Below are 13,857 nucleotides of genomic sequence, written 5' to 3'. Positions count from 1 at the left end.
AGTATTTTTTGAGGACAGTAACACAATTTCTGGTCTTACCTTTAAAGTACAGAGTCCATCAGAGTTTGGCTCGCAAGTTTGACAAGCTCCATCAAATAATGTTAAAAACTGTAAGTTGCTGTATGCATACCCATCATTTGAAATCTGTTAGAGAAAAACATTAAATCATATTTCTGTAGAACGTAAGACAAAATACAATTTTATTATCTATGATCTCAATAAATTAAGTAATTTTTAAATTTAACTTATTGTTGCCTACTTTATATATCATTTATATTTGGTTTTGGAATTTATTGAATTAATTAAGTGGAAAATATTCTCAGTAATTTTTATCAATAACAAAGTATATAAGGGTCAAAATCCTGGCAGTGCTTTGCTCCTGTCATGACCATGTCCCAAGGCCACGATCATTAACATAATGTTGGGGGCAGGTGCTTATGCCAGTAGTAGTGCAACAAGGGTGTCCACCCAGCATAGGAAGTGGAATCTTGGAGCAACTCTCTACTGTTTAAAAATGAGAAACCGGAGGCATGTAGGGCCAAAAACTGAAGTCATGCTAATTCAATAACAAAACTCCCATGTGGTAAAAGCACACCCAAGACTTTCCACTTCCTTAGCCCTGATTGCAGAGAGGCATCCAAGGACAATCAAGACTTGGTGGGGTTCACTTGTGGACCACAACAGCACCTTAGCCTACTTTTGGCTGATTTAGGTACTAAAAGGTATCGGGCAGGATTCACTGGGTAGCTCGGGAACACCTCCAGATATGTCCCCAAATTATTGCTGAGGCATTGGGGGATTGAGGAGAAGTGTCTTCACCCTTTTCATCTAATTTTTTATGGCTGAACTAAAGGGGTGGAAAGCCAGCAGATCCGTGTTCTGCTCTTAATTCTAGTGCTTCCATCAACTCTGCACCTGAGTTCCGCCCTGAAGGTGTGGAATTTCTGGGTTCTAAAACTTACAAGCATTGGATTTCGATTATAATGACTTCTATTCAAATAGACTACGAAAACCACCAGAGTGTATTCCAGAAGTTATGTTAGGATCACATCCAATGCAGAATTGTGCCGCTTGCATCGCTAAAGTTTGTGGTCCAGAAAGTGTTAATTGGTGACCTGAGCAGTCCTAGTGTCAGGGGATCACTTAAAACTAAATTATTAAAAAATGCAGCCCCAAACTTCAGGGTCCAGGTCCACACCATATCCTGCAACCCCCACCCTCCAAATGGTGGAGCACACTTGATGCACTAGCTCCAAGACAAAATCCCCAAACAATGTCAATGTGAAATCTTTTGCAAATCTGGAAACCATCATATTTTGGTGTTGACAGAGTTTCCAGTTATTTCACCGGACTCCCGCCAGACGTACACGGGTGGGCCTGCCTGAATGATTGATAAATTAGGTCCAAAGTGTGTCAGGATGTCTTGAACTCATTCACATGAAATTAATTACTTTTAAAGTACAGTCACTGTTGTTACATAGACAAATGCAGCAGCTATTTTCTATTTTGCACACGGTGGGCAAGAAATTCAAATTCTGGTCACCCACTGTGTGCCTGAAAACTATCTATCTTATCTATCTAATCATAGCCAGAGAATCACCTGAAATGGTGCCTTCCTGCTCCTGGATCGAGACCTCTGGTGTCCCCCAAGGATCTATCCTTGGCCCCCTCCTATTTCTCATCTACATGTTGCCCCTTGGCAATATCATTCAAAAACACAGTGTCAGTTTCCACATATATGCTGATGATACCCAGCTCTACCTCACTACCACTTCACTCCGAGCCCTGGACAGTCTCTAAATTTTCAGACTGCTTGTCCGACATCCAGTACTGGATGAGCAGTAATTTTCTCCATTTAAATATTGGGAAGACCAAAGCAATTGTTTTCCGTCCCCGCCACAAATCCCATTCCCGAGTATCCATCTGAGGCTGAACCAGACTGTTCGCAACTTTGATGTCATATTTCCCCCTGAAACGAGCATCCGACCTCATATCCGCAGCATAACTAAGACCCTCTATTTTCACCTATGCCCGTATCCATCCCTGCCTCAGCTTATCTGCTGCTAAAACCCTCATCCATGCCTTTGTTACCTCTAGCCTTGACTATTCCGAAGTACTCCTGGCTGGCCTCCCATGTTCAACCCGACGTAAACTTGAGGTCATCCAAAACTCGTTGGTCTGTGAACTAACTTGCAAGTCTCTTCACCCATCATACCTGTGTTTGCTGACCTACATTGGCCCCTGGTTAAGAAATGTTTTGATTTCAAAATTCGCATCCTAGTTTTAAATCCCTCAGGAGTCTCGCCCCTCCCTATCTCTGTAATCTCTTCCAGCCCCACAACCCTCCGAGATATCTGCGCTCTTCTAATTCTGCCCTCTTGAGCATCCCTGATTATAATCGCTCAACCATTGGTGGCCGTGCCATCAGTTGCTAGGCCCTAAGCTCTTGAATTCCCTCCCTACGTCTCCCCACCTCTTTAACTTTCCTCCTTTACGATGCTCTTGAAACCTACCTCTTTGACCAAGCTTTTGGTCACCCACCCTAATTTCTTTCTGTGGTTCAGTGTCATATTTTTTCTTATAACACTCATGTGACATTTTACTACTTGGACAGGTTAGGTGAATGGGCAAATGCATGGCAGATGCAGTATAATGTGGATAAGTGTGAGGTTATCCACTTTGCTGGCAAAAACAGGAAGGCAGATTATTATCTGAATGGCGGCAGATTAGGAAAAGGGGAGGTGCAATGAGGCCTGGGTGTCATGGTTCATCAGTCATTGAAGGTAGGCATGCAGGTACAGCAGGCAGTAAAGAAAGCAAATGGCATGCTGGCCTTCATAGCGAGGGGATTTGAATATATGAGCATGGAGGTCTTACTGCAGTTGTACAGGGCCTTGGTGAGACCACACCTTGAGTATTGTGTGCAGTTTTGGTCTCCTAATCTGAAGAAGCACATTCTTGCTATTGAGGGAGTGCAGCGAAGGTTCACCAGACTAATTCCCGGCTTGGCAGGGCTGACATATGAAGAAAGACTGGATCGACTTGGCTTATATTCACTGGAACTTAGAAGAATGAGAGGGGATCTCATAGAAACATATAAAATTCTGACGGGATTGGACAGGTTAGAGCAAGGAAGAACTTTCCTGATGTTGGGGAAGTCCAGAACCAGGGGTCGCAGTTTAAGGATAAGGGGTAAGCCATTTAGGACTGAGATGAGGAGAAACTTCTTCACTCACTCAGAGAATTGTGAACCTGTGGAATTCTCTACCACAGAAAGTTGTTGAGGCCAGTTTGTTAGATATATTCAAAAGGGAGTTAGATGTGGCCCTTACGACTAAAGGGATCAAGGGGTATGGAGAGAAAACAGGAATGGGGTACTGAAGTTGCATGATCTGCCATAATCATATTGAATGGTGGTGCAGGGTCGAAGGGCCGAATGGCCTACTCCTGCACCTATTTTCTATGTTTCTATGTTTCTATGTATATAAATATAAGTTGTTATGGTTGTTGTTAAAAACGGGCAGCCAGGAGTTGAAAATGTGGGGAGCGCCTCAGCCACCTTATTGATGCTCAAGGCTCACCTGATGCTATATTCTAGCATGCCTGTTATTGGGCCCATCTGAAACAGGAAAAAGGCTGCTTTACTATGCAAGTCAGTAATGACAGTGGCTTAGAGGTGTTATATCTCTCCTCAATCTGTTCTCGCACAGATCCATAGGAGTGCTGAGGCACTGTTCCAGAAGAGTGGCCTTGGGTCCATGGGAAAGGAACCTACTCCTCTTTCAGGATAGCAGCATGCCTACTCCCTGGCCAACCAATCTGCTAGTACCACACAGCCAGCTGGCCCTGACTGCCCCAGCCCATGCTGAGATACTGCTGCCTGCACCCGGACTCTCAAGGCTCAAAGCTGCTCAAGGCCCCCACCATGACTAGAATCATAGCTACTGTCAGGAAACAGGGCACAGGACTACATGATGCGTTGCCTGTAGTCACAAATAAGCTGGACATTGAGGGACGGGAATCGCTTTCTAGTCAGAAAGATATCAGGCTGGTAGTGGTGAGCACACAAGGCAATGTGGATGCAATCTATAGCACCTTGCACCCTGGGAAGTTTGCAATGCATGCAAAGCCTAGTGCTCTCATCATGCTTCACACTGTCCATTGGGAAAGGGATGTAGGTGTTCCTCCTGGTATAGAAAGCCTCTGGGAGCTCCCAGATATAGTACTGTACGTCAAATTGGGAGATGTCGCTGATGTCACCTGGTGCAGCCTGGAAGGAGCCCTTTGCGTAAAGGTTAAGGGCTACAGTGATTTTACAGCCACAGGCAGTGCTGTCCATGCCTTGGTTCAAGGCTCCAGTTGTGGCTGCAACAGGGGAGATAGATTGGTCACAGACTCCTTGGTAGTGAAGGTGCCTCACACATTGCTCCTCGGTGAAGTTGACGTAGGATAATCATATTTACAAGATAGGAGGTCATTCGGCCCATCGTGTCCATGCCGGGTGACAAAGAGCTATCCAGCCTAATCCCACTTTCCAGCTCCTGGTCTGTAGCCTTGTAGGCTACAGCAAATCAAGTACATATCCAGGTAGTGAGTTCCAGACCCCCACCACTCTCTGGGTGAAAAGAAATTCTCCTCAAATCCTCTCTAAACCTTTTACCAATTACTTTACATCTATGCTTTAAATCTATGTGCTTGCGGAAGACCTGCTAAGGGTATGGCTTTGTATACAGTGCTTTCCTCCTCCACCTTCTCCCATCGTCTCCTGCTCTCTCTTGTCTTCTTCGCTGCTCCTCCTTGTCCTCCAATCCCAAAGGCAGGTCTACCAGACCATCCATGACTGCAATAAAACTGTTTTGAAGGCAGAGAAAAACAGTCCAGCACCACCAAAAACTTAGCAGAAATTAGAATTCAGATAATAGGCAAAAAAAAAGTCACCCACTGGGAAATTTGCTGGGGGGTCAGTGGGCACGTTTGGTGGCATGTCGGATGGGAAAAACATAATTCTGACAGCGAGTCATCTCGCCGCCATGCTACTTTCTCAGATTTTGCGTCTGTCAGCGCTAAACAGACGCGAAATGCAATGGCGGGGGAGGCAATTTAGGTCATTATGACCTTGTTAACAGACCATTAAACAGTATTTTGAGCTCACCTTTACATTTTATGAGGTCGCCCACGGGGTCTACACTCCGCGGGGATCACATCAGGTAAGGAAGTCGGAAGTTGTGTTAACAAGAAATCATTTCATTACTTGACAGCTGCAAATGTGCTATAAAAGCTCCCATCTCACAGCTGTTCACTTTCCAAGCTCAGAAGCTGTTGCTTACTGCATTTGGAGGACAGATTGTGCTTTATGCCATTGCAAGTGTTTGGATTAAACTCTCTATCTAGTGTCACCTCATTGAAATAACATCTGTCACTATTGACAGAGTGCTTCTGTTATCTCAAGTTCACCTGCCATCTATTACATCAGCATCAGTGCCCTTGAAACTATCTCACCTTGGACCACAGAATCCCATCACAATCGGCCCCAACACCTGTAGCACCAGGCACACCGGCAGCACCAACAACAACACCAACTTTCTCCGCAATTAACGGATGCTGCACAGGACACAGGGCATTAGCACCCTATCACATTGCTGCCCGGGAGGCCAGTGATAGCGCAGCATGGCCAGATTTACTTCATTTGATGCTATACACCCTGGCTACCATATGATGCGCCAGATTGGCACCACCCTACACCAACACCACAAAGCATCCCTACAATGCCCAAGCCATTCCTTTCAAACTCATCAGTGTTGCAGGGGTACTGTTATGTCTCACCATTCGCTGCAACTCACTAAGCTATTTCCAAAGGTAAACACAAATCTGTCCAAGAATACAAAGTGTCAAAAATAAAGATTTCAATGTTTGACACCACATTAACAGAAACTTCACATCAGCATTGCATAAAACATCCAAGTGCCTACCCTTGTGTGTTGTTAGTTGGTATGATTGGACTAGGATGAGGGTGAGTGTGACGGGTGGGTGAAATGGGGAAGTGATAATGTAGATAGAGAGAGAGGGATGGGTGGAGGTGCAAGGTATATTGGTGTGAGTAAGGATGTGCAGGAGTAGGGTAGGGAAGGCAGAGTGATGGGGATGTGATGAGTGGCACAGCAGGATGAGGTTGAGTCTGGCTTTGCAGCACCTTTTCGGGATCTATTGAGATCATTGAAAGTTTTGTGCTACTGCAGCTAGGTCCTCCTGACAACATCCCTGCTTGTGTCCTCCTGTACAATGTGCAAGCAAGCTGTGTTGGTGTCCTGGGGAGGTCTTTTTCACTTATTGGAAGGGAAGAGAATCTCCCTGCATGCTGTAACTCCCTCCATAAGCATCTGGAGGAAGCCATGGGGGAGCCTGGGTGCAGCCGTTCACTCTGTGCAGTCATTTTCAGTGCTTGCAGCATCTCAATGCATCCCAACACTGACAGCACAACTGTCAAAATTAATAAATTAATTTGTGCATGGTTCCTTTAAGGAAACCGGCTGATGATACGTCAAATGACGTCATCACACTTGCTTCCTTCAATTGGCAGGCTACATGCTGGGCGGGCTTCATAAGCCCAATCAGAGGAAAATCATTCTACACAGCGGGCTGGAGCCAACAGCGTGGTCGGGACCCACCACTGACCCCGGCCGCAGTGGGAAATCATGGTCCCAGTGGTTACCTAACAGCCTAAAAGGACAAAGCAGCAACTAACCTGTATGGAGTGCATGAATCCTTTAAATAGCACCGTAGCAGGATTCTTGCTGCTTGCTAGTAACATGATTTGCTGACCAAATTTGTCACATGCCAATTCAGATGCTGGCGCAGCCCATTTTCACAAAAGGATCCTACTATTTAAATATTATAATGAGCATTTTTAATACTTCTGTCACCTGCCCTGGATGCCTATGGAGGAGCCTGATCAAATACAGCGGGCGGCACACTTTCAGCATGGAATGTGTCCTTGCACATCTATAAAACGGGTGCAGTACTATCAAATTTCTAGAACAGTGACTTCAGGAGAGTAGGAGAAACTACCTACTATATTATAATTACAAAGCAACATGATAATAATGCATTCAATTTTAAATCATGCATTATTCTATCTAAGCAAAGAATTCAAGTGTATCAAGATATTTTTCCATAGAATTGATGATCCAATGAAAACTAAATTCAAAATTCATATCCAAAATGATCCTCGCTCATGCAGTTTGTTCAATTTTACCTCAGCTAGCAAGATATTTATGTTTATATTTTATGTATTTTATAATTTTTTATTCCGTTCAGTTACTGCATGAGTGATTAATGCTGTAGTACAAAATTTACTAATTGGCAATTCATATTTCAAATTTAGAGAAAACTATCACCTGAAACTTAATTCTGATACTAACACATCTGCTGCAATTATACAGAAATTAGAATATATTCAAAACAATACTGTATATTCTTATCAGAACTAAACTGTTTAGGTAGCACACAAATAAAACATAAATATATTATATATTTACTAGAATTAAATATTGTTATGTGTATAACATTTTGGGCTTAAGTGCTTTATCCCATTTTCATACCATGGCCTGTATGACAATTATCAGAGAAGTTGAGGATGCTAGAAGTTAAGGGACAAGAAAGAAAGTCAGTGAAACTAAAGTGGTAGAACATGCAATATTTACAAATATTCCTCTTGACTCAGAAGTGCAGATTAAACCATAAACTTCTATGAGTTTGGCAGTTGGCTTGCAGATGTGTTCAAAATAAAGAACTGCATTTGTGCAAACCCCAAACTCCTGAAGATTGATTTCTACAGACTATAGCATTTGTAAGGGCTCAGTTCCATCACACTCTTTAATATAAATTATTTGTATATTTAAAATGTCTCACCTTGACTTGCCACCTTGCAATTGGCGTGTCATCAACGAGGTCTATGCTTTCAAATGGTTGACTAATCTCAGCTGGAATCTGGCAGTCCACAGCTCTACTACTCAAAAAAGTAGCCTTTGTTGACTGTGGCATGGTTGGAACCCATTGATCATTGACGTACTATTCTCAATTAGATAAAGGAAATCAAAAAAAAATAACATTACTTCTTTTAACACGATAAAACACAAATTATAGCACAACTCATATTGGCTCCTTACAGTTCTTATCCATATAGAGCCTAATTCACCATCTTCTCTTTGAGTGCAAACATATATTTGCAGGTCACTCCACTTTGCTTTGGCGTAGTGGTAGACTAACTAGGGATTGGGACACATCCACATTCTATATTCCAGGTAAGGCAATTGTCTGCATTTTAATGACAGCAATGCCTAACTGGAGAGACTCAGACTAAATTATGGGATGAGGTTATTGAGCAGCACCAACTCCAACAGAAGCTGGGCCATTAGAGCAACACTATGCCTGGAAACTGGAGAGAAGGCTCAGGAAGAGTTCAACAGAAATGAGAGTATGCAGAGTCTTAGGCAATCGACCCAGACCCAGGAACGCAGAGCACCAGATCGCCTCAGCCTGTAAATAACCTGTACATAAGACTTTGGGAGGAAGTGATGTTATGTATGCAAACCTCACCTATGTGTAAGACTTGCCACTAGGAGTGACACCTGTGGGAGACCTATGGGTCACTTGTGCACCCTGGAGCAAGCAGGTATAAAAGGCAGTCCACCATGCTGCTGCCTCACGTTGGAGTTATATTAAAGAAACAAAGGTCACAATGGTTGAACTTACAAGTCTCGTGGGGTTATTCTGAACATAACAACTGGCGACGAGTTACAGATCACGAACTTTCACGCGGAAATGGCTGCCGTTGGTATTCTTCAGAGATTTGTTGAGGATGATGATTGGGATGCCTTTGTTGAGCGTCTGGACCAGTACTTCGTGGCCAACGAGCTGGACACGTCTGAGACGGCGGTCAAGCGCAGGGTGATTCTCCTCACCGTATGTGGGTCTTCGATATATGGCCTCCTCAAAAATCTCTGGCACCAGACAAACCGATGGACAAGACTTACACAGAACTGTGTACGCTAGGTTGGGAACACCTCAAGCCGAAGGAGAGCATCTTAATGGCCAGGTATCGCTTTTACATGCACCATCGCTCTGAGGGCCAGAATGTGGCGAGCTTTGTCGTTGACCTAAGATGCCTTGCAGGACAGTGCGAATTTTCCAGATCTTTGGGGGAAATGTTGCGGGACTTTTTCGTACTTAGAATCGGCCACGAGGCCTCTCTTCGCAAACTGCTGTCTGCCGAATCCTTAGATCTGAGCAAGGCCATCACGATAGCCCAGGCTTTCATATCCACGAGCGACAACACGAAACAGATATCTTCACAGCATTGAAGCTCACCGGCAAGTACTGTGCATAAAATAATGCCTTCAGCAAGCAGAACTGTACATGGCAGGGCCTACACGACCACAGACGCCAGGCCTAGGATGACTCAGATGCCGCTGTGGAGAGTGAATGTGAATCCATTAACACCATGCTGGCACTGCAGGGGCAGTCATAGAGCCCATCAATGTCAACTCTAGCACTATGTGTGCAAGGGCCGTGGAACAATGGGGCACCTCCAGCAAATGTGCAAGTAATCTCTGACTCACCACATGGCAGAGTCAGCAGAGGACAACCGATCCAGCGCAGATCACGCTGAACGAGCAGGACAGGCAACTCAACCTGAGGATGAAGAGGAAGTGTATGGGGTACACACCTTCACCACCAAAAGCCCTCTGATAATGTTAAAAGTTAAACTTAACGGAATTCCAGTCTCCATGGAATTGGACACGGGGGCGAGTCAATCAATTATTAGCCAGAAGGCTTTTGAGAAACTGTGGAGCAATAAGGCACAGAGGTCAAAACTGAGCCCGATTCACACTACGCTACACACTTACACCAAAGAACTCATACCTGTTATCGGCAGTGCGGCAGTGAAGGTATCGTACGATGGAACTGTGCATGATTTACCACTATGGATTGTATCAGGCGATGGCTCAACGCTGTTCGGCAGAAGCTGGCTAGGAAATTCCAATGGAACTGGGACAACATCAAAGCACTGTCTTTGGTGGATGATGCCCCGTGCACCCAGGTGCTAAACAAATTTCCAGCGCTATTCAAGCCAGGCATCGGCAATTTCACAGGCGCCAAGGTGCAGATCCATTTTGTTCCTGGGGCACGACCCGTTCATCACAAGGCCCGAGCAGTCCTATAGATGATGCGAGAGAAAGTCGAGATCGAGCTGGACAGACTTCAACGAGAGGGAATCATATTGCCATTCGAGTTCATCGAGTGGGCCAGTCCAATCGTGACAGTGCTAAAGAGCGATGGGACGGTCAGAATCTGCGGGGACTACAAGGTAACAATCAACCGAGTCTCGTTACATGACCAGTATGCACTACTCAAAGTGGAGGACTTATTCGCAACGCAAGCAGGGGGAAGGTCATTCACCAAGCTAGACCTAACCTCTCTTACATGACACAGGAGCTGGCTGAATTGTCAAAGAAATTGACGTGCATCAACATGCACAAAGGACTGTTCGTGTACCACAGATGCCCCTTTGGGATTCGCTCGGCTGCAGCCATTTTCCAGAGGAACATGGAGAGACTGCTGAAATCGGTTCCATGCACCGTGGTGTTCCAAGACAACATCTTGATCACTGGTCGCAACACCACCGAACACTTGCACATCCTGGAAGAGGGTCTAAAGTGACTGGACAGTGGGACTCAGGCTGAAATGCTCCAAGTGTGTTTTCCTGGCGCCAGAGTTGGAATTTCTGGGGAGAAAAATTGCGGCAGACAGCATCAAACCATCGGATTCTAAGACGGAGGCCATTATGAACCCAGACCACAGGAAGAGACGGAGCTGCGTTCGTTCCTGGGACTCCTCAACTATTTTGGTAACTTTCTACCAGGATTGAGCACTTTGTTGGAACCCTTGCATTTATTGCTACGCAAGGGTGACAACTGGGTTTGGGGTAAATCTAAAGAAACAGCCTTTAATAAAGCCAGAAACCTGCTATGCTCTAACAAGTTACTTGTATTGTATGACCCATGTAAACGTTTAGTACTAGCTTGTGTTGCATCGTCGTACGGGATTGGTTGTGTATTACAGCAAGCAAATGTGTCAAGAAAACTGCAACCGGTTGCATATGCATCCAGAAATTTATCTAAAGCTGAAAGAGCCTACAGTATGGTTGAGAAAGAAGCATTGGCATGTGTATATGGGGTTAAGAAAATGTACCAACATCTATTTTGTCTCGGGTTCGAGCTCGAAACCGCCCACAAACCGCTTACTTCACTGCTTTCAGAAAGCAAAGGTATCAATACCAATGCTTCGTCCCGCATCCAAAGATGGGCACTAACATTGTCTGCATATGACTATGTAATCGCCACAGACCTGGCACTGAGAACTGCGCTGACGCCCTCAGTCGGCTGCCATTGCCCACCAACGGGGTGGAAATGGCGCAACCCGCAGACTTGCTTCTGGTAATGAATGCCTTTGAGAGTGAGGGGTCATCCGTCATGGCTCGCCAGATCACAACCTGGACTAGCCAAGATCCTGTGCTATCACTAGTAAAAAGCGGTATCCTCAATGGGAACTGGTTGGCGGTTCCCGGGAAAATGCAAGATGAAATTAAGCTGTTTCACCGACGTAAGGATGAATTGTCCATCCAATTGGATTGTCTCCGATGGGGGGATCGCATGGTTTTGCCAAAAAAAGACAGGGAAACGTTTATACGCGACCTACACAGTCCCCACCCAGGCATAGTCATGGTGAAGACTATTGCCAGGTCACATGTTTGGTGGCCCGGCATGACGCCGAACTGGAGTCATGCGTGCACAAATGCAACACTTGCTCACAGTTGAGCAAAGCTCCGAGGGAGGCCCCTCTGATCCTGTGGTCATCGTACTCCAAACCGTGGTCCAGGGTCCATGTAGATTTTGCTGGCCCTTTTCTCGAAAAGATGTTTCTCGTAGCAGTGGATGCTTCTTCTAAATGGATTGAGTGTATAATAATGTCATCATGTATGTCCACTGTCACCATTGAAACCCTCAGGGCCACGTTCGCCACCCATGGGTTGCCCGATATTCTTGTTAGTGACAATGGACCATGTTTCACCAGCTCGGAATTCAATGAGTTCATGACCCGTAATGGCATCAAGCATGTCAAGTCTGCCCCATTTAAGCCCGCATCCAACTGTCAAGCAGAACAGGCAGTCCAAACCATTAAGCAGAGCTTGAAACGCGTAATGGACGGCTCCTTGCAGACCCGGTTATCTTGGGTCCTGCTCAGCTACCGGACGCCCCCCACCCACTCATTCACCGGGGATCCCCCTGCAGAATTGTTAATGAAGAGAGCACTCAAAACCAAGCTCTCCCTAGACCACCCGGATCTCAATGATCACGTAGAAAGACGGCGGCACCGGCATAATGTGTACCACGATCGCACGGCTGTATCGTGTGACACTGCGGTTAATGATCCGGTGTTTGTTCTAAAATACGGTCACAGTCCCAAATGGATTGCTGGCACTGTCTTAGCCAAGGAGGGGAATAGAGTGTTTGTTGTTAAATTGTTGAATGGACAAACGTTCAGGAAACACTTGGATCAGACCAAACTGTGATTCACAGACAACTAAGAACAGTTTGAAGAAGACTTTACCATCTATGATTCACCAACACACACCCAACCAACAATCAGCCTCACTGTCAACCACGAGGATGAACCCACCATGCCCGACAGTCCAACCAGACCAGCTGTGCTGCCATGCAGCAATGATCCGACCAATTCACCCATGCCAGGACTTCAACTCAGGCGATTGACCCTGGAACGCAAAGCACCAGATCGCCTCAACCTGTAAATAACCTGTACATAAGACTTTGGGGGAAAGTGATGTTATGTATGCAAACCTCGCCTATGTGTAAGACTTGCTACTAGGATGCACACCTGTGGGAGACCTATGGGTCACCTGTGCACCCGGGAGCATGCAGGTGTAAAAGGCAATCCACTATGTTGCTGCCTCACTTTGGAGTTACATTAAAGAGACCTTGGTCACAATGGTTTGAGCTTACAACACAGTCTCGTGGAGTTATTCTGGACTTAACATGAGCTACTCTGTACAAATAGTTTTAATTAAGTTGGCTTTGGTCACTGAAATAAAACTATTTGTTATTCAAGCGAATTTAGTGCACTTGAAAAACAATTAACAGTGATAGATTAATCTTGTTCGATTTGGTTAACATATAGGGGCCAAGTTTCGGCCTGAGTTTCTCCTGATTTTTTGGAGCAACTGGTTTAGAATGGAGTATCTTAAAAATTTGAATTCTTGGCATTTAGTTTGCTCCAGTTCTAGTCAGTTCGAATAGTTTCACTTTGGAACAGAATTTTATTTTAAAAAGGGGGCGTGTCCAGCCACTTACACCTGTTTTCAAAGTTTAGGCAGTGAAAACTTACTCCAAACTAACTCAGAATGGAGTAAGTGAAGATTTTTGTACGTTCGAAAAAACCTTGTCTACACTTTAGAAAATCAGGCGTAGGTTACAAATTAGGCGTGGGGAATGGAGGGGGGGGGGTGGCTAGGGTTTAAAGAGAAGTTTACAAACATTAAACACTTCAGTTTTACAAATAAAGAGTCATCATCAATAATAAATGATAAATACATCAATAAATCAACCAATAAATCAATCAAAAAAATTAATAAAAAATAATTTAAAAAAAAAATCAAGAAATAAAACATTTTCTACTTACCGACTGCAGCACCGGGAGTCCTCCAACAGCGTGCTGGGACGGCCCTCCCAGTGTGTCTCTGTCAGTGTCTCTATCTCTCTATCTCTCTGTCTGTGTGTCTCT

The 13,857-nt window shown here is 44.9% G+C and overlaps 1 protein-coding gene across 1 annotated transcript in view; it reads right to left on the bottom strand.

The window, feature by feature from the left end:
• Positions 1–13,857, bottom strand: part of vwde (von Willebrand factor D and EGF domains) — a 341,224-nt gene that overhangs the window by 201,955 nt on the left and 125,412 nt on the right. Inside the window, exons 15-16 of the mRNA XM_070880205.1 lie at positions 7,909–8,067; positions 40–144 (exon numbers count right to left, since the gene is read on the bottom strand). Coding sequence (XP_070736306.1) covers positions 40–144; positions 7,909–8,067 — 264 coding nt within the window. The remainder of the gene's footprint in view (positions 1–39; positions 145–7,908; positions 8,068–13,857) is intronic.

This window comes from Pristiophorus japonicus, chromosome 5, assembly GCF_044704955.1.
Source record: "Pristiophorus japonicus isolate sPriJap1 chromosome 5, sPriJap1.hap1, whole genome shotgun sequence".
In the NCBI taxonomy this organism is placed as follows: Eukaryota; Metazoa; Chordata; class Chondrichthyes; family Pristiophoridae; genus Pristiophorus; species Pristiophorus japonicus.
The sequence above is the reverse complement of the archived record's forward strand: the minus strand, read 5'-3'. Positions and strand labels throughout refer to the sequence as shown.